Source organism: Actinia tenebrosa, unplaced genomic scaffold, assembly GCF_029948245.1.
Source record: "Actinia tenebrosa isolate PJP-AT-01 unplaced genomic scaffold, QUT_ActTen_1.0 PGA_scaffold6__47_contigs__length_16458017, whole genome shotgun sequence".
Classification (NCBI taxonomy): Eukaryota; Metazoa; Cnidaria; class Anthozoa; order Actiniaria; family Actiniidae; genus Actinia; species Actinia tenebrosa.
The window spans coordinates 5,561,563-5,582,961 of NW_028292583.1; the positions used below are offsets into that span (position 1 = coordinate 5,561,563).

The 21,399-nt window shown below is 44.2% G+C and overlaps 1 protein-coding gene across 1 annotated transcript; it reads right to left on the minus strand.

Annotated features, from left to right (window-relative positions):
• Positions 1–1,093: 1,093 nt before the first annotated feature.
• LOC148905904 (uncharacterized) lies at positions 1,094–20,087 on the minus strand. Its single transcript, XM_089038921.1, has 2 exons — positions 18,245–20,087; positions 1,094–1,167 (listed from the first exon to the last, which is right to left on the minus strand). Exons 1-2 carry the CDS (start codon positions 19,185–19,187, stop codon positions 1,139–1,141), a joined length of 972 nt encoding a protein of 323 aa, XP_088895047.1. The 5' UTR covers positions 19,188–20,087; the 3' UTR covers positions 1,094–1,138.
• Between the last annotated feature and the right edge of the window lie 1,312 nt (positions 20,088–21,399).

Sequence of the window (21,399 nt, forward strand, 5' to 3'; positions counted from 1 at the left end):
AGTTCTAACCGTCCTTTTGAAGTGTGTGAACTAGTTCTAACCGTCCATTTGAGGCGTGTGAACTTGTTTTGTTTTGGTCGTGAAAGAAATAGACTTACGAGCATCTAAATTTTGGACCCGACACACCAACCTACCCAAGGTACTAGGTACTACAATTGGCCTTTCTGGGGCCAAAATGTAGCGGTTACTAGCTTTACTATGCAGATTAAAAGGGAATCCTTTCTCCCCTAAATCAGACCAAACAAACTAAAATCCAATGCGATGTTTGTTTTAGCCGCGCTGTGACTTTGATTCGCACGAGTATCGATAAAACACTAAGGATAATCCAAACGCGGTTTCTATATGTGGTATATGAATCAATCGTAACATTTTGTTACATGTTATTGGCGGCGCGCAATCGCAGAATCATTCGATATCCCTTTAAAACAGGCTATGGATTCTTGCACCTTTAAGATAACTAAACAGCACGTCCGTATCTAGAGTAAATCCAGACTTCTAAATAGCATTAATAGTGATGTTTTCAAGTAACGGGTAAAGACTACGGTATATCACGGGCGATGAGTGACCACATAAAATACAGTAAATGTATGTAATTTGGGCTGTGAGGGGCTCGTGAAATGCACTCTACGCCCGGGATGTAGTCTTTTTCTCAAAACACATCATTCATTCACAAGCTAATCCTAATATTCCTTATTCTTGCAGTTGGTTGTATCATGAAGGAGTCGTACACGAAACCGAGGCTCAAGATGATGGATTCCATTTAGTGTTTTCTATATAGGAATGTCTAAACGACCGGCAGCCGGCTTTGGATTTTTGTTTTTATCACGCAGCAATCGTACACTAAACCAAGATAAACGAGGTAGGAGTTCAACAAGTTTAAGACGAAGTTGGAAACATTTTATCTTGATCATATACATTTAATTTTCCTTCGAAAATCATACTTTCCATTTGAGCATTCAGCGTATTTTCGCAGGCTTAGCTATCTCGTACTCCTTCACACTCTTCGAGCTTCAATAAGAAGATGCCCTTTCCTGTCAATGAAATCCTGTTGAAATATAATGTAATAAGGCAATTTCTAATAGGCTTACTTTGGTGTCCTTTTGAGTGTTGTGATCTTTGTAAAACTAGCTACTCCGCACTACTTCACACGCTTCAGAGGTTCGCTTTCTGTTGATGTAATGAAATATTTGGTGGTGAATATGAGAGTTATAAGTTACAAGTTTTAAACTACTAACATTAGAACTGGATTAGTCTATACCTAGAGTTTTTCAGTCACACAGAATATACTCTTTATGATCTTTTCATATTCTTTGAGTTTTGGGAATTTGAAAAGTGCCTTTAAATAGTTTTTCATAGTGAAAGATTCAGGATACGGATGAGGACTACATCACGGGCGGAGAGACATAGAGGTAAAATACAGTAAATGTATGTAATTTCGGTTGTGAGGGGGCTGTGAAATGCACTCTACGCCCGCGTTTTAGCTTTTTTTCAAAACACACCTTTTAAACACAAGCTAAGCTTTGTTATTATTTATCCTTCCAGTTTGTTGTATCACAAAGCAATCGTACACTAAATCGAGGCTAATGAGGATGGATTTCTATCCACCAAACTCATCATTACGTAGTGACGAACACCAAGTTTAAGACAAAGTTGGCAATCATTTTTCCTCGATAAAATACCTTCATGTCTGAAATGAAATCTATCATAAAAACTTAGAAATATATCCGCATTTTGTAAAATAGGTTGTAACCACAGAAAAACTAAATAGAGTTTGTTTGGTGCTCATTTTTGATTGAACGCCTTCTTCAAATGACCATATTTAACGGAATCCTTGACCATATTTAAGAGTATCCTTTTTTCAAAGGACCACTGATAATTATCCGGAATTATAAATGTCGTATTTTAAAATTGATTACTTAAATTGACCCTGTTTAAGTTATTTTGATGGTAATGTTAGACTCTCTACCATGTTTTGGAGCTTAAATACTACTTGTCGTAAAGGAAATGATCAAACGTGTCAACCCACAAGCCACTTAGACGATATCAGCATTTTGTAAAAAAGGTTTGTAACAACAAAAAGACTAAGTTGAGTTTGTTTGGTGCTCATTCTTGATTGGACGCCTTTAACAATGATCTTTTCATATGCTTTAAGTTTTGGGAATTAAAAAAGTGGCTTTAAGTAGCTTTTCATAGTCAAAGATTCAGGATACGGATGAGGACTACATCACGGGCGGAGAGACATAGAGGTAAAGTACAGTAAATGTATGTAAAATGGGCTGTGAGGGGTCTGTGAAATGCCCTCTACGCCCGTGATATAGCTTTTTTTTCGAATCACACTATTCAATCACAAGCCAAGCCCTGTTACTCTTTAACCTTCCAGTTTGTTGTATCACGAAGCAATCGTAGACGAACCCGAAGCTAATGAGGATGGATTTCTAACCACCAAACTCATAGTGGACAAAACGACGAACAACACTGAAGTTTAAGACAAATTCAGGGACATTTTATCTCAATAATAGACATTCATGTCTGAAGTTAAATCATGATAAAAGCCTAACAGTGTATCCGGATTTCGTAAAATAGGTGTGCTAAGACGAAAAGACTATAAATTGAGTGTGTTTGGTGCTCATTCTTGATTTAATGCCTTTACTGACAATCAAACATAAGCAGAGCGGAATGGAACGTTAAATCAATAGCCAAGAATACAGTTGAAGATCCCGTTAGTAAATTTATATTTTCAGTTAAAATATTCATTCGCCGTATACATTAATTAAACTTATCTTTTTTGGTGGGGATTTTATGGAGTATAACGAAGCGACAGTCGGCCAATTATTGTAAAAAATATCATGATCTTATGATTATGATTATGATATATAAGCCCATCGCTGTTCGTCCTCATCCACTTCTATTATGGGACGCATGAAATGTGGCTTTTACGACAGTGACGAAACTAAAGTCACGACGGAAAAAATGTGCGCGTTATTTCGATCGCTATGAAAATCAAAAGTACGACACATTATCTCAGGATTAAACTGCAAATTACTCTAAGCGTACGGTTCAGATGAGGTATATTCCTTGTTCAGTGAAGGATACTCCTTATAAATCAGGTAAAGGGATACTTCTAGTTCAAGTAAGGGATCAGTCCTAGTTCTATATCAAAATATTTGATTCCCTTCTCTTCTTTGCTGTGCTATAATCGAATCTACACCAAGTAGTATAGGGAATGGGGGTTCCAGCGCAATCTCAACACGGGCAAGACCCACGTCAAAAATCCACCTACGGAAACAACCCACTCCAAGTGTGGTTGGGGGCAACAGCGCAAATATGTTAGTCTATATATGGAGTGCGAAGAATGTAAGAGAACTTTTAAGAAAGAAGCGGATTTGAAAAAGCATTTGAAAATGAAGACGAAGTGTATGAGCAGTTATGATTGTGGATGTGGTAAGAAGTTTGAGACTAAGGTTAAATTGTTTTGGCATTGTCAGGACTGTGAGTACGACTACGACGACTTAAAAAGTGCTTGGTATTAGGTATAAAATATTTCCTATTATATAGATGGAATCCCAAAGCAACTTCAGCACGGTGTCAATACCCGGTAACGGTGAGATTGACGTTAGACAGTTTTGGCGTCAGTCAGAAAGGAAGGTTAAAAGGACTCTCCGAAAAGGTATAGAAGAATTAGGAGCCCTGAAAGCGAGCATAATGGTAGAAGTAAGTTTGTCAAAAGACGAGGTAATGACGACAGCAATGTTGCGATCAAAGTCGTTAGTGATATTAGAATCCACGAATCTGGATAGGTCACTCAGTGAAGCCTTAGAAGCAATAATGGAGTCGCTGTCTAACTACACGAAAGAAGGATCGGGTTGGACAGTAGAGGAGGTTGAAGGAATAGAGATAAGTATGGCCAGGTACGTACCCATACGAGGGGGGAGTTACGTACCGCTACCAACGTGGGTAGAAAGGAAGAAGGCTATTGTAAACGTGAAGAATGAAGACAATCGATGCTTTATGTGGGCAATCAGGTCTGCACTGTATCCAGCAGAGAAGGATCCCTGTAGGACAAGTAAGTATCCCACAGATGATTTAGAGTGGGATGGTGTGGAATTTCCCATGCAGTTGATAGACATCCCCATATTTGAGGAAATAAACGATCTAGCAATTAACGTTTACGGAGTCAGAGAGCAGACGATAGTACCGTTAGTTCTGTCAAAAAGTAAAGGAGAGCGCGTACATTTATTCTACCACGGCGGACACTACTCATGGGTTAAACACATTAGCAGACTATTCTACAGACATACTAAGCACAAAGGCAAAAAGTACTTCTGCGACTGCTGCTTGCTGTCATTTACATCCTTAAATACCCTAAAGAAACACGATGAGATCTGCCGCGGAGTCGAAGAAGTGGCGCAACGGATCCAGATGCCCACCAACAAAGAGCTTTCATACGCAGACCATCAAAAGCAGATGCAGGTGCCTTACGTGATATATGCAGACTTCGAAGCGTTGATAACTAAGGAAGAGCAGAAACGTGGCGCCACGAATAAGGTAGGATTACACGAGATCTGCTCCTTTGGTTACATAGTAGTCAGATCAGACGGTAAAGCAAACCCTCCTGTGATTTACCGAGGTAAGAACGCAGCTAATGAGTTTCTAGAAGCATTGCGAGAAGAGGAGGGGGAGATTAGAGAACAATTAAGACGTCCAAAGAAGATGGAATTTACCAAAGAGAACCAGGAGGCTTTTAACAAGGCAAAAAAATGCCACATTTGTCAACATACGCTTCTTCAGTTTGGAAGACGAGCCAAGAAAGCGTGGGATGAAGATGGAAAGTATCTAGGAGAAGCTCATTTTAAATGCGGGAAGTATGCTAAGAAAGGTGAGAAGCCGGGAAAGCCCTCCACGCACTGCATTCACTGCCACAGAGCATTTGTTGAGGATTTCTATGTGGATAAGGTTAGGGATCACTGCCACATCACGGGTAAATACAGAGGAGCGGCTCATTGGAAATGCAATATAAACTTCAAAGTAAATCCAGACATGGAGATTCCGGTGTTCTTTCACAACCTCCGCGGTTACGACTCCCATTTGCTACTACAAGGAACAGACGGCTCCGACGTCAAATGCATACCCAACAACAAAGAGCGCTACATGTCCGTAACTGTGGGTAAGCTAAAGTTCTTAGATTCGCAGCAGTTTATGGCGGACTCCTTAGCAAACCTCGTAAAGTATAACACCAACTTTCCCATTTCCAGTCAATACGGCGCGGAAAGGAAAGGAGTCTACCCATACGAATACATGGACTCCTGGGATCGATTCAAAGAACCCCTACCACCTAAAGATCGCTTCTACAGCACCCTAAACGAGTCTGGTATAAAGGATGAGGAGTACCAGCATGCGTTAGACGTGTGGGAAAAGTACTCCTGTGAGAACATGGGCGACTACCACGACATCTACCTAAGGTCTGACGTAGTGCTGCTTGCAGATGTTTTCCAAAGCTTCAGAAAGATGGCTATGGAATATTACGGATTGGATCCCGCTAATTTCTACACGGCTCCTGGGCTCAGCTGGAGTGCTTTGTTAAAGAAGACAAATGCGCAGTTGGATCTCCTAACGGAGTACGACATGTATCGGTTTATGGAAGACGGTATTCGTGGCGGCGTATGCGGACCCAGCCGACGTTACGCCCGCGCAAACAACCCCTTAGTAGAGCACGACCCAGAGAAACCAACCACATACATTTACTACCTGGATGCGAATAACCTTTATGGTTGGGCAATGTCACAGTACCTACCTGTGAGAGACTTCGAATGGGATCCAGTGAAGCCGATAGACTTCTACATGCAGGTAGGAAAGGAGGAAGACAAGGGTTACGTCTTAGAAGTGGATCTGGAGTACCCAGAGCGCCTGCACGACGAACACAATGAGTTCCCCTTAGCACCAGAAGCGATAGAGATACCATTTAAGCAGCTAAGTCCGCTGCAAAAGCAAATGTGCCCTGGTTACAAACCGTACAGGAAACTAACTATGAACCTGATGGATAAGAAGAAGTATGTGGTACATTACCGCAACCTGCAGTTCTACGTGCGACACGGAATGCGCGTAGAGAAGATCCACAGAGTCCTAAAATTCACGCAGGAACCCTGGATGCGCCCCTACATTGACTTTAACACGCAAAAGCGTACCGCAGCGAAAAATGACTTCGAGAAAAATCTCTTCAAACTGATGAACAACAGCGTGTTCGGAAAGACAATGGAGAACATCCGCAAGCGCGTAAGCGTAAAAATAGTCAGCACCAAAGAGGAAGCAGAAGCATACGTGTCACAGCCAGGCTTCGTTAGATACGTAGAAATGCTGAACTTCTACGTGATTCACATGAAAAAGGCAAACCTCTTACTAAACAAGCCCGTTTACACAGGCTTTACGGTGCTGGATCTATCGAAGCTGCTTATGTACGAGTTCTACTACGATAAGCTTAAGCCAAAGTACGGAGACCGCTGTCGCCTCCTGTACACAGACACCGACTCCCTAATTCTAGAAGTGCAAACGGAAGACGTTTACAAAGACTGCCTCCCCGACATAGACGAGTACGACACCAGCGGTTACCCGAAGGAGCACTTCCTTTACTCTGCGAAGAATAAGAAGGTAATTGGGAAGATGAAAGACGAAATGTTAGGAAAACCCATAGTAGAGTACGTGGGTCTGAAACCAAAGATGTACAGCGTGCTAAAGTTAGACGGCGTAGAAAAGAAAGCTAAAGGCGTAAAAAAATACGTGGTTAAGAAGGACATTACGCACGAGTCCTACCTCAACGTATTACGAACACGCAAGGAACAGCGGCATAAGATGAACAGCCTGCGCAGCTACGGACATCAAATACACAACGTTACACAGGAGAAGGTGTCACTGTCTGCATTTGACGGTAAGAGGTGGATGTGTGATGATGGTATCCATACGATAGCATTCGGACATCACACGATAAGCAGTTCTTCTTTGACGAACCCACGCGTGGGACCATCATGAAGATAATACAAGATGGGCTGGCCCTTCTTAGCTATCGCACTTCGGATCTGGTAAGTTTCCAAAGACCAATTAGGATCCGTAGCTCTTTTGGATCCTCCTTCTAATTCACCCGGCTCATAGAGATATCGAACCGTGACATCGCCTAATCTTTTTTCCTGGGGGAAGACCGCCCTCGAACTTCTGACGAAGGACTTGTGTTCCACGTGTTTCTTTTTTATGGCATCCTTGGGTTTCATTCCCGTAGCCCTGGCCGCCTCGTTGTTCAAAGCTGCGACGACCTGGGGGAGCCTCTGAGTCCATTCCCTGTTGCGTTTGGAGGGATCTTCCAGCTCTTTCCAATACTGGTACCCAAAGAGACGCTCGGCCAAGGTCTTATTGAATCTTTCGACGATGCTCTGACCCCTGTGGTACTCTGCTTTAGCTCTTCTAATCTTAGTGTCGTGGTCTTTCAGGGTCTTGGTAACCACGCCCATAAACTCCGTCCCCGCATCCACTTGCAGCAGCTTAGGCCATTTCAAGACGCGCTTATAAACCCTACCTAGGGCTTCTGCGACTTCCCCAGAATCCTTGCTGGTTATAGGTTCGGCGTCCTTGTATCTGCTTGCGATATCGACTACGGTCAAAGCGTACCTATAGGTCTTCTTTCTCACCTTATCGTGCGGCAAGAAAAGCAAATCCGCCTGATGAACTTCATTGGGGGTATTTACGGTGAAGCTGGGCCTGGGAATGTACTTAGGCACGGGAAGATAAACCTGCCAGAGGGTTTGTTTTTTCAACCAGTTCTTAGCCGTTTCTTCTGATACCCTGGCCGCGGTCGCGAGTTTCTTGATAGCTGACGCTCCTTTCCAATAGCCTTCAGGCCCATAGTAAATCCTCTTAAGTTTGTCCTCTACGCGGCCCATTATATGAATTCCAGGACGAGATTGATCTTACGTCCGTTAAAATCCACCGTCTTTCCGTCCACTTTAATGGTGATGTTTATGCTTTCTACCAAATTAGACAAGTCATAGCTTAAAGAAATGGGAGTGTATTCTACTGGGTCAAATGGATTACCTTTGGGTAGAAACTTGGATATAAGAGAAGACTTTTCTCCATTGTTGTAACTATAAGCCAAATCGCAATAGACTTCGTAAGAGGATGCGACTTTCCATTTTACGTCATATGTACTGCCGCTATTTATCGTGGTACTAGTAAGGCCCAGGAGTTCTACCAATGAACTGCCCTTTAAATTAGCGCTTCCACTATTTTTCTTGAATTTCATTTCATGGGGTAATCCTGTGGTAAGAGTATATCCATGCTTTGCTAGCTCCTTAGCCAGTGTTATAGGGGTGTAATGGGAATCTGGTAACTTTGGTTTGGTGCCGGAAGTCACGACGACAAAGCCATTAATTAAATTATACCAAGAATTGTACAAAGAGCAACTAACCAACCGAACCCTTTCCGCGCGGATGGGAGGATTCAGACAAGTGGTAAAGTTATTCTCGTCGCTTTCCAAAAAGACAATCATATATTTCAGGAAACACAGTTTCCTTCGTTAGAGCAGATACGCCAAAGCTACGCCTCCTGCCAGCCCTGCGAATCCTACGAAGACCAGCTCACTATCTTTTTGTTTCTTAGAAGGCTGGTAGTAATTCTTGAACTGAGGCTTTTTTAACGCCACTGTGGGATGCGCTTGCGCATAAAGTTTAAAGGCGTAGTCTGTGTTTTCGAAGTTCTTGTCCGCCTGCATTTTGTCTTGGTAGTTCTTATCCAACCAATCCTTGTAAGCTTGTCTTTTTTCATTCCAAGCCGCCACGTCCCTTTGATATTTCTCCAGCGCCAAGTCGTGTCTCTTCCTCTCAGCGGCACCGCTTTTGTCGCCTCTAACTAATCTATCCAAATACTGACCACCATAATTAGCCCCTGTAAATGCTAAAGCTGCAATAACTCCGCCTACGACCACGCTAGCCATTTATATGTTAGGTAGGTACTTTTCCTTCCGTAGGTAATCCTTTACCATGATAGCCCCACCCACGGCAGCGGTCATTTTAGCAAAATTAGCGAAGCTCTTGCTTGGGTCTTCAGTAAAGTCTTCTTTGAGCACTTTCTTACCTACCCAACCAATACCCGCAACGATGGAAGTAATGATAGCTGCTTCTTCAACAGTTTTCAACAACGCGGTCGACATTATATTACAAAGCGAGAAGGAAAATCTAGGTTGCCGCGGGTGATAAATCTACTCCATTTCAGGGATCTTACTTTTTCTAACGGGCGGCTCCGTAGGCGTGTAATGCGCTGGCTCCAACTTTACTTTTGGCTTTGCTGCCTGCCATTGTAAGTAAAGACTGCCTGCTGCTATAGCAACTCCTAACGCGCCAATGACGTACCCAGGATTAATGAGGGATTCCTCTTCTTTTTCCTCCACCTTTTCTTCTTTTTTGGCTTTGTTCTTCCTGTTCATCTCTGCGAGCTTCTTTCCTGCGGCGACTCTGCCTGGAGATTTAGCCTTGGTAATCTTCTGCTCCTCTTGGGGCTGCTCTACCTTCGACTCTGGTTCCATTTATATCTAAGGACTTGAAGGACTTGATAAGTACTTGAGAAGGACTTAAGGACGACTTGGAAATAACCTAGGCGCGACCTGACCAAGTACTTAAGGACGACTTGACTAAGTACTTGAGGCGACTTGATCATCAGCAAGTGCCGCCTGGAAGACCTTTTCGACTTCTCTGTCCTTCTTGAAGTCCTTCCACGATGTCGTAAGTTCCTTCAAGTCGACGTGCTGAGCTACGTGAAGTGCCGCAGAGGCGACTGCCATTAACTTACCGCACTTCAAAGACAACCAGCCGCAGGTTATCTTAAGTTCTTGGGCGATAACATAGTCCTCGCTTATGTCCTTCCGCAGTTGCTCCACGTCGTCTATGGGCAGTGCAAGTCCAAGCAATTTAGTCGCAAGTCGGATAGCGGAGTCTGCGACGGCGTCCGTGGTCTTACTTGCAAGGGCGGCCTCGTACCTCTTATGGAACTTCTTAACTTCCTCTTCGGACAACTTATTAACCTGTTCATGGGTAAGTTCCTTGCCTATCATTTCTTTACACTTCCCAGAAGACACAAGGATGTTAAGTTGTTCCTTAAGGTTACTTTCATCTAACTGCGTGGGGACTTCATCTATCAACTGCTCAATGTCCATATATGTTAACGTCATACGGAAACCTCAAAGAGAAGATCATTTTGGAATGTTGGTGCGTTTTTAAATGCCGCATGTATTCGTGCAGCTGTTCCTTGCTTATCTCACCGCCGTAGTCGCTTAAAATGGTTTCCAGGTCACTCCGGCTCGGAGTATAAAATACTACGAGAGAGCCTATGTTTTCCCTGAAGGGCTTAGAGACGCTGGTAAGCTGCTGCGAGAGCAACCAAACGCTGATATTGTCGTGTCTACCGCTGAAAGCGAGCTTCACTAATTCGGAGGTGCGCTTTTTTACGTCGTCCCCACAGGCAATGTCATCCAGTATGAGTAAAGTCTGTGTATCTTTAGGGAATTGCTTGTGCCAGAACTTCAAATGGCTGGATAACTCATTAGGGTCTAAGATATCTACGAAGAAGTCGTCGTCTTTCACTCCTATGCCCGTCCAGGTGCGGTTATTCACGTAGGTGGGACAAAGTAGCACGATATAGTCGAAGCGGTATCTAAAGGGTCCTAATAGCTGCTCTACCACGAACTGGGTCTTTCCGCAGCCGGTGGGTCCTACTATCAGAGCGTTACAAGGCATGTGATCTGGGTTCATTTATATAGATGGAGCCAGTGGAAGCAGTAAGAAGGATCGCCGCCGGCGTAAAGGATAAGAGAGATACCATAGAAATGCAAAGGGAGGAGATCGACCGGTTAAAAGAGTGCGTACAGGAATTGTACGATGAGATGTGCAGTCTGAAGCGCACAGAGAGGCTTGCTGCGCTCTGGACGATGGCGGGCTGGGCTAAGGAGTCCGTTAAGGACTTTATGCGATATCCTCCATAGAACCTCATCGCCGTTGCTTCTGTAGCAGCGCGTCTTTCATACGCATTTCGGCGTAGCGACCGAAAGTACGTGCTTGCGATGGATCGTATAAGCACTGCCACAAGTGTTGTTCCTTCCTGACGCAGCCACACTTATCGCAAGTGTCGTTCCAGTAGTTTACGTTCTCCCAGGCGACCTTTTCAAATGTGACGTCGAAGTTCACAAAGAGGTTGTCTATTTCTTTTTTCTGGTTGTTTAATTGCCTTACCGTGTCGACTGGACAACAACGTTCTGCTACGTCGCCGTGCTCTTCGCAGACGACTTCTGAAAGGTCGTATCGTTTACATCTGTATTTGTGCCAGGCATCTTCAAAGGATGCGTTGCAGCTTTTGCAAAGAGGTTTGAGGCAGACTCTGTGTTCCGCGTGGTATGCCAGTGCTTGAGAAGAGCTTAGTACCTTGCCGCATTCTTCGCAAGTATGGTTGCGCGCGTTGTTTCGGCGACAGACTTTGTTTTTGACGTGGTAGGAACAAGCTTGCGCGGTAGCAAAGGTCTTATCGCAATGTTCGCATGTCGTTTCTGTCGCGCGTTGCTTGAAGCAGACCTCGTTTTGGACGTGGTAGGAACGGGCTTGGCTGGTCGTAAAGGTCCTATTGCAATGTTCGCATGTCGTTGCTGCGCGTTGCTTAAAGCAGACCTTGTTTTCGGTGTGATAGTTAAGTCGCTGTAAGGAACTGAATCGTTTGTTGCAATCGTTGCATGTCATTATAGCAGGGCGTTCTTTATGCCTTATTAATGATCCTACTGTGTTGTTGCTGATGGGGTAGGGTCTCTTAGGGCCCTTAGTTTTAATGGCGGGGTATTCTTTCTTAATGTTTTGGATGTTATTAGGCTCATATTCTTAGGGCCTTTAGTCTTAATGATGCCTTATTATTCTTTAATGATGCCTTATTAACATTACTTATTATAATGAATAAGAAGAGGATAATACGAAGGACCCTCAAATAAGTCTTTGCGTAACGTATCCTAAGAAAGAATAATAAGATGTCATCGAAGCCAAGGCGCCTGGAAGGAACTCTAGTCGCCCTTTCAATATATGGACTGCATTACATGTGAAATACCTACTGACTGCATTTTCCCCCCTAAGGAGCCTGTCGCAACGCCGCGTGAAGAATACGCCTGCCGTCATTGCAACAAGGTATTCGCCGAAGAATCCTTCGTTGGACATTGGTGCTACGCGGACCCCAAGGCTCAGAGGACCTTTGCCGATGACGCCCTTAGAGGCCTGCCGGGGGCTCCAAATGTTGACGAAGTATAATATATGGACTGTCAAAGTACTCGCGTCATCTGCGAGAATTGTGGTGGGTCGTTTCCGCGGGGGTTACAGGAACACTTAAAGAGGGGCGTGTGCATTAATGACCGCCAATGTAGTTTCTGCGAGAAAGTATTCAGCAGCCTACAACGCCTTCAGACGCATAAAAGAAGGCATGAAATATCTTACAGGCTCCTTTCGAGGGAATATAGGCTGGGAGACATCGAATGTTGGAATTGCAGTGGTCCCTTAGACGAATGTAAACATAAAGAAGAATACCTAAAGAAATGCATAGATAGGTATAAAGCATTGTTACGGCTGTTTCCTTCCTTCGAAAGGACTGAAGGAGTTCCATGGACCAACAGAGAATATTGGACCGACGTTTGTTATGGCTGTAAGTGCGTCAGGGAGTCAGAAGGACATATTTCGTACTGTATTTGAGACCCCCTGTTTGGGAGAGCCTTGCAATATTCAACTCATATACCATGCTACCTTACATCGCCGCATTCACAGGTGGAGCCCTGATATACACCTTTGCCGCTCGAATGATTGAAAAAAAGAAGGCAGACATAGCAACTGAGTACTTGTCCGCCTATGAAGAGGATTAATCGCACAGTGGATTCACCTCCGTTTGACGTTCGATGTCGAACTTCCATCGGCCGTTTACCTTACCATGGCTGCGTAGGTGTGTGTATTCTTCACCTTGCAGTATGTATCTAACGCAGTCAGGCGCCCAAAGACTGTATTCCTGACCCTCGCGTTCCAAGACTAACCTTAAACGGTCGATGTCTTCGAACACGACGTAATTTTTTATTCGGTATGCAACGCCTTGCAGCAAATCGCGCCAGTGTGTTTGTTCAAGAATCATTATACCTATGGAATATTTTAAGATGCGTGCTTAAGGTGTTGGGGTCTTTGAAAGCCTTTACACACCAAGGGCAAGGGATACGTACGTCAGCCATGTACTCGGCTATTTCCCTGGTCAGCATATCGTAATCGTTGCTTACGATGGTCAGGTAGCCATTCTCTTCGAATCTTTCCAACATTACCTTTTGTTTGTCGGATAAGACTCCGTTGCCTTTAGGTGTCTTCAGTTCGATGCACAACCCATTGTATTTTTTGTGACTGTTGAGAATCAGCAGGTCAGGTTGCCCTGCCTGGTAGCCCTTCTGCCAGCATTTAATGCGCTTATTTGAGGTGTCTTGCAGTTCTCCTAAGCCAGGGACTATGATTGCATATGGGTAGAACCTGCGAACGTTGTATACGACCCGATTATGTAGGTCAGACTCGGTCTCTATTTTAAACTTCATCTTATTTGGGCTATTGAAGCGCTTCTCCAGCTCGTAGTTACCATTCTTTCTAAGCGCAGGTAGGACTTCCTCGAAGACCCAGCTACGCAGCTCCACTGCTTTAGGTAGCTTGGAGCTAAATATCAACTCATACAGCCCAGGTTCCGAAATGAACACGGATTGTGGGTGGATAGTAGAAGGGGAACGGTTTGGGACCCCTTGCATGTCAACCCATCTTTTCTGGTACTTTTCAGAGACATGATCCCTGATGGCCTTCTTGGTGTTCTCATAATCTAACGCCGCAGCCACCTCCTTTGCTTTGAAATACAATTGGTCGCCTTGCACTAGGCATTGCAGTTTAGTTTCGTTGTTTTCAAATACGCGAAGCATTATATACCAACGATATTTTTTATCAAAAGGATGAGTCATCAATATGCAACGCTCTTTAGCTGATTCATTTCTACACTCAGTTGCGCGTCTGAGACTACGAAGATATATGCGTTGATCTTAGTAGCGTCGCTGGCGTCTTTGGTGCGCTTGATCTCCAACGTAATACCGTCCTGGGTATTTACCAGCCGCAATCCCTGTCCATGTAGGTCTTCGTCGTTCGTCGTGCGCATGTCGATCCACAGCGCATACTTATCCTTAAAGAATTCCTCGGGGCTAATTTGGTCGCCAAACTTACGTGCGACTTCCCGGTACATATCCGCGGGCTTTATCCCTTGTGAGTAAACCTTATTAGGCACTCCGTTAATGCTAACGCCTACGTTAGTGATGTTAGGATTAAAGAAAGCCTCGGAGTCACGCAATCCTGCCGTGTATGTCTTTGCGAACAGCAACATTATCCCTGTAAGGCTGCGCCTGGGAAGGTTAATGCTTTGGTTGATGACCTCTTCGACGTTGTTCGTAAAGCTGAACGTCTTGTACATCACGACGTGATCGTAAAGGAAAGCCTTCCCGGAGCTGTATTCCATACCGGCGCTACGTGCTAAGTCTTCGCTGTATACCGTTTCATACTGCAGCTCTAAGTTAGTAACGGAGTATGGGTGGACGGCTGCTGAACTTACGTCCTTTCCCTGTAGGATGTTCGTAGTGTCTGCTAGGGTTACTTCGAACTGTAGTTCGCTTAGCTGCCTTGGGTAGTATGCACCGTGGTTCGTGATAACTTCGAAATCTAATGGAACTACATGCTTAGTACCATAAGCCGTCTTTATTTCGTCTTCTCCTGAGGCGCCAGAGGTTGCGCTTCTTACCTTGCGTATGGCATCACTGGCGATTCCCTGCTCTATCCTTTGCGCGCGGTCAAATGCAGTCAACCATAAGTCTTTGTACGTGGTATACAAATCATACCTGTTCAAGTCCAGCAAGGATTCCCCGGCGAACTTTACGCGTATTTTGGAAACGAGGTTTCTACCCACGTTATTGACGACGTAACGCACGTCCGCAGTGTTTGGTTGTATTGCTAGGTCAAACCTTAGCGCCAGGGTGCCAGGAACCAACACTAGGTTATCCGTTAGGCGGGGCACGCCTACGTACAGCGTTTCCCCTGGCTTTGCGCTAGAAGGCGTGAATGTGACCCGGTGAAAGGTGCGTTCTGCTTTCAGCCCGCCAACCTGCTTAGGTAATACGTTGGGGTTTAACTTTGAGCTTATCATATATAATGGAAGTAGAAGGAACGGATTTTGACCCCACCACCGAAGAAGGCCAAGTCGATATTAACGACGAAGAATACGATACGTTAATCCCAAATGACAACGTGTCCCGCGAGTATATTTGGGATAGGCTTCGAAATAGGTTCGGAAGTAGGGCCCGCGAGGCCTGGCGTTCCTTAGAGGATAAGTGGCAATCAAGGAACCCAGGGAGATCTATTCCAGAATATTTAGAATTGCAAAACTTGGATTCCACGGACCTAAGAACTGAAATGCTAAGGGGGCTTTTAGACGACGTAAGGGAGAAATTTCCAAATGTGGACTTGACCCGCCTTAATTTCCAAACCGGAGATAAGGGGCAAATTCAAATCCAGTATCAAGGAAGGGATAAGTGGTATAATCTCTACCAAAGGAGAGACTCCGACAGGCTCACCAGTAATCTCCCAAAAGAAATCAAAGACGCATTAGGAAGACCTAATTTGGTGGAAAGACTAAGAGAAAACGATGAAAACACCAGCGAAGCCTTTGAAAAGTTCAAGACCCTAATGCAGCGGCAACAAAAAGGTCTTGGGGCGATAAGGGAAGTAGAAGAGCTAAAGCAAGCGATGGAGGAAAGGGAAGCAGATTACATGCGGCAAAACCGACTACTCCTTGATGCTCAAAAGAGAGAACTCGACGACAAGGATCAACGCATATTAGAACTTAGAGAACAAAGAGACATTTCTCTTCGCGAAAAAGACAGCGTCCAAAGGGCATTCAATCTCGCCCTGCAAGACCTGGATACTAGTAATGAGGAAGCTAAGAACTTACGAACCACCATAGCTGGTTCTTTGGAGGAACGGCGGCAGTTGATTGCCGAAATCAACACTAAAGAGGAGCAAATCCGGCAAAGAGATCAGGCCATCGAAGACCTGGAGGGGCAAATAGAGCGGCAGCAGGAAATAATTAATGACCAAACTCGTCCCGAAGAGGAAAGGGAGGCAGCACAAAGGGAATTAGAAGCCCTTCAGGAAAGAGTCGCGGAATTACAAGCGCAAAAGGACAACCTGGAAAGAGAATTGGGGCTTACCACCAAGGAAAAGGTAAAAAGAGCCCTTTTGAAGTATGGCGTTCCGCTGGCGTTTGCGGTCGCTATTTCAAGCGTAGTAGGAGTTATCCTATCCGCGCTTAAGGCTACAGGTGCAGGCGTAAAGAAATTAGGCAATGGACTAACGGACTTGGGAAAAAAGATGGCAGCCGGTCTTCCTGGGCTGCTGGGTTCAGTTGTTTCCTTGGCACTTAGGGCCGGCGGCGAACTGTTGAAGTTTGTAGGGAATAACATCTGGATCTTGGTCGTCGCTATTGGGGTGGTCCTCCTGAAGAAGATGAAGGCTTGATCTTATCCTTCTCATCGGACGGTGTCCTGCTTTGAGGATAATGAAAGACGGTATTAGCACCGCCCTGGTAATTTGGAACCAACGGCAACACACTCATGGTAGAAATGGGCTTATGACTCCAGGCTGCATTAGCGGGCCTGCGACCTATGCGATTTATCCCAAACTTGCCGTCATCAGAAGTGACTTGCAACTTAGCATATTTACAATTGGCTAGCATATGAAAAGTTACTGGCGTTAGGTCTTCAGAGGACCTAGTGTAGGGCTCCATCGAAAAATGGGTAACTTTCCTGGTGTTCGTTGAAGTTCGATAAGGAAGCAGGGGCTTATTATTCTCATCGATAAGCCTAAACCCCACATTCGCATGCGTATTTGCATTAATGCTAATAGTGCAAATGACCAATGCAGTTCCCCCAACTTCAACCCACAGTCCAACGTCATGCCAAGCGCCGTTGTCATATCCCTCTTCGTCTAAGCGGTGGGTATAACGCGTTTCCCTCACGTATGGATTCATATATTACAGGGAACAAGTTCCCTTCTAGAGGCTCATTACCGTCAAAGTGCTGATGGTCATGTGGTTATAGACAGTATTCCTTTGATTTTCTATGCTATTTATGCAAACACTCCCGGTGTCATCTACTCTTATCTGCAGCTTTACCTTTCCGTGGCAATCAGCAACCATGTGGAAAGTCCAAACGGAAAGATTCTCGGCGCTATTCGTTGGCGGCTCTACTGAGAAATGCGTGGGCTCTCTGTTGTTCGTCTTCGCGCGCATGGGCTGTAATACTCCATTGTCGTCACAGAAACGAAATCCTACATTCGCACTGCTAACGGCCCCCAAAGAAATGCTGCATAATATCAATTTCTTTCCTGAGTAATTCAAATTCACGGACATGCCCGTGACATCAACCCAAGATGCCTGGATGTATTTTTTCTCGCCTGTGTAAGTCGTATAAACACAATCTACTCCAGTTACGTAGGGGTTGTTCATCGCCATATATAATAGCTTAGACCAACGCTTGCAGCTGCTACGCCGGCCTTTAGTAAGTTATGGTCATATTCCTCGGGTATCGTAGGCAGGACCTTCTTTTGGGGCTTCTTCTTTGGTTCGGGTTTTTCTGCGTGTTCCTTTTTTGGCTTCTCCACGAAGTGAGGAATGTTCCTAAGAGTGTCAGAGTTCACGTCATTCGCCCCAAACTTCATATCCTTAGTAGCTCGTTGAAGTTTGTTGTTGTATCCTACTACAGAACCAGTATTTATAGATAAATTACTAGGCATTAACCAACAACCCGGGGCTACTGCATAGTCCAACCTCGCCTTAGAATTTTGTATAGCTAGTTGGTAACGCTGTACGCCCTTGCTAATGTCGCCCTCCAAGATTGAACTTTCAAATAAGATCAAGGCTTCGGCTCGCGTCTCTTCTGCGGCGCCGGTATTTCCGATTATACTTGATCGGGTGTTTACCTGAGCTCCAAGGATAGAATACACGTAAGCTTCTATGCTGCGGTTTAAACGGGCAAGGCCGGCTTTGGTTAGTCCTTTACCTTCTGGGGGTATGAAATTAAGATATTGCTTTGTTTGCTCGTCGTTGGTAATTTTGATAATCAGTGGATTAGCCCCTGCATACTTACCGCCCTCGTCTTTGAACAAAGGTCCGTCTCTAACTTCCTTAGTGGTCTTAGCGTTTGGTTCAAAGAAGGTGCTACTGTCGTGAGTTTCTTTGTGATACCCAGTGTTCCATCGTAGATTCAACGCATGAACTTCCTTATCACTTAGCTCGTGTCCACCAATCCCCCAATAAGCCCAAATATGCCCCAGACCATTGTTAGCGCCGGCAGTGCATCGGAAATCCTTCCCTACAACGTCAAACTCCTTACAAAGTCTGTTATAGGCTGGAACGTCGTATTTGTTATCTCTAGGATAAAACGCAGCATCTCCCGGCAATGCAGTAACGCCCATCTCATGTAGTATTCTCCTAACCGTGAAGTGAAAATGAAACATAAATATTGAATTCTTCATCAAGTTTGCGCTTACCCCACAGCCGCTAGTGGCACACCAAACTGCAAAGTTTAGTTGCTGCGGCCAATAACGCATGTTAGGACCACTTAACCATTCATGAGATTCCTTAGCGGTGGTATGAACAATGGGCACGTTTTTGAAGATATCTCGCACCTTTAACAGAAAGGAACGATCGTTAGAGACCCGCATGTTCAACATTAGGTCCAAACTTGGGTGTTCATCAAATGACATCGCGGGTATTGGATAAGTACTGGTACCCAGCAATAATTCCTTTGACCAACCTTGCACGGGCTTATGTTCAACATATGTTGGCTTAGGCTTATGTTCAACATAACCAGAATTCTTCAGTTGATCGTCTATCTGATTAACCAGCGTAGGTTTCAAATCCTCATTACTGTACATTCTGGAGCCGTTATAGTAAATACCATCGGGCCTTCTTTCGAACTTACTAGCATCCGCGTGCGGAAACATCTTCCTGAAGGCCCTCCAATTCCAGTAATCCCTATTGTCGTGATGTGGCTGCTCCTGTATATCATTCCCAAAAGCGTCGTACATTAGTATATATAATGGATGTTATACCATCAGCGCCTCCACTCTATCCTGATTTACCTACAAAACCCAATGAATTGAATGCCGAGAACTTCCGCTTGAATAAGGCAAATCTAATCCTCGCTTACTTAGAGGGTCAAACGAAGCACTATGAGGAGGTCAGGAAAAAGTATGCTAGAGCCCGAAGCATATTACATAAAATCGCGATAACTTCCGGCTCCATGTCCGTGGCGTTAACAGGCTCTGGCGTTGCTGCTTCGCTTACTGGACCGGGAATAATCGTTGGAGTTCCTTTGGCTAGCGTCGGCGCCGTCTGCGGTATTATTTCGGCTGTTACAACAGGCGTTATGAAACAGTTGTCAAGCAAAATATCCAAGCATGACACGACAATAGCTCTGTCAAGGGCTAAAGTAAATACGATCATTGACCTTGTCTCAAAGGCTTTGCGTGACAGAAAGATAGACAACGCAGAATTCTCGCTTATCTTAGCTGAAGAAGACAAATACGAGAAACTAAAGTCGGACATAAGGAATAAAAAAACCATCGTGAAAGATCTTTCCGAGGAATCTCGCAAAAAGATCTACCAAGAAGCGAAAGAAGAGCTTCAAAGAAAGCTTGCTCAGTAAACATCTGCTTTGAAAAGAGCGTGACAGGATTTCGTTTACATATCGAACGACAGTCTGGAAATTACGCGTAATCTTATGGCATAAGATTTATACCATAATACACGGCATGACCTTATTTAGTAAATTATTACGCGTAATATAAATTATTTAGCGAATTATTACGCGTAATATAAATTATTTGCATGACCTTATTTGGCGAATTATTACGCGTAATTTCTCATCTTATGCCATAAGATTCACTATCTTCTTGGAATCCATCCTAACAGGGGGTGGTTGGGGTCTATTTTGTAAAATATTTCGTAAATTACATCAGGATAATAAGGAATATCCTTATCCAGCCGACAAAACATCCACTCGGCTCTGCTCATATCAGAAACCTCGGGAATAGACTTACCGGTAATTTCAGACAAAAGATAGGGAATAGCTTTGTAATATTTCCCTAGCTTTAATTTTTTCAACGTTTTCCGTAGACTTTGTGGGGTTGGCTCTTCTAAATGGTCTATGATTTTCTTCCTTACTTCGTCGCTTAAATATATCGGATGTAAACCTTGGATATGACTCATCCAGTCTCGGAAGTATTTTATTCTTTTGTATGGGGTCTTCTTACGACCTCCATTGGCGTAATATTGCTCTTTGGTAGCATTTGGTACGGCATTACGAATATTCTTACCACATTCGTAACACTGTGCTGACGTGTCGTCTTCTATTTGCATTTTCTTGTCACAACAAATATACTTATTTGGTTTAGTAGGTACAAACTTGGGTTTCAAGCACTTTACACAGAAATCATAAACAAACTCTTTACATTCTTCGCACTCCATATATAGACTAACATATTTGCGCTGTTGCCCCCAACCACACTTGGAGTGGGTTGTTTCCGTAGGTGGATTTTTGACACGGGTCTTGCCCGTGTTGAGATTGCGCTGGAACCCCCATTCCCTATACTACTACACCAGGATATTGTCCACACACCCTTAAGAATACGGCACGATACAACTGTACCTAGTTTAGTACGGACTTAATTAGTTTTATCCGCTCAAACAAGCTCAAAAGTTGCGCGTGGAAAAAATATATTTCAGCTTTTTGTATCTGAGCGAAATCGAGTCCAGGACTGGATGAATCTGTCCCTTGAGTTTTTCACATTCACACAGAATGTCCTTTTTATCATTTTTTCAAACTACAAGTGTTAGGAATTGAGAAAATGGAAACTAGATGGGTTTCAAAGCGAAGGCTAAGATACATACGGATGAGTACTACATCCCGGGCGGAGAGAGCGAGAGGTAAAATGCAGTAAATGTATGTAAATTGGGCTGTGAGGGGCCCGTGAAAAGCACTCTACGCCCGTGTTATAGTTTTTACCACAAAACACACCAATCTATCACAAGCAAAGCCCTGTTATTCTTCATCGTTCCAGTTTGTTGAATCAGGAAGCAATCTTACATTAAACCAAGACAAATGTTGATGGATTTCTAACCGCTAAACTCATCAAGGACAAAGCGACGAACGACAAATTGAAGACGAAGTTGGAGGCATTTTATCACGATAATAGACATTCATGTCTGAAGTGAAATCGATGATAAAAGCTTAAAAAT

Excerpts from the sequence above, each read along its gene's own strand:
- LOC148905904 (XM_089038921.1), bottom strand. The coding sequence starts at position 19,187 with ATGTACGACGCTTTTGGGAATGATATACAGGAGCAGCCACATCACGAC. Across the intron at positions 1,168-18,244 it reads TTTGTTCAAAGACGAGGGCG|AAAGCGAACCTCTGAAGCGT; the intron begins GTAAGTATGCAG and ends TTACATCAACAG.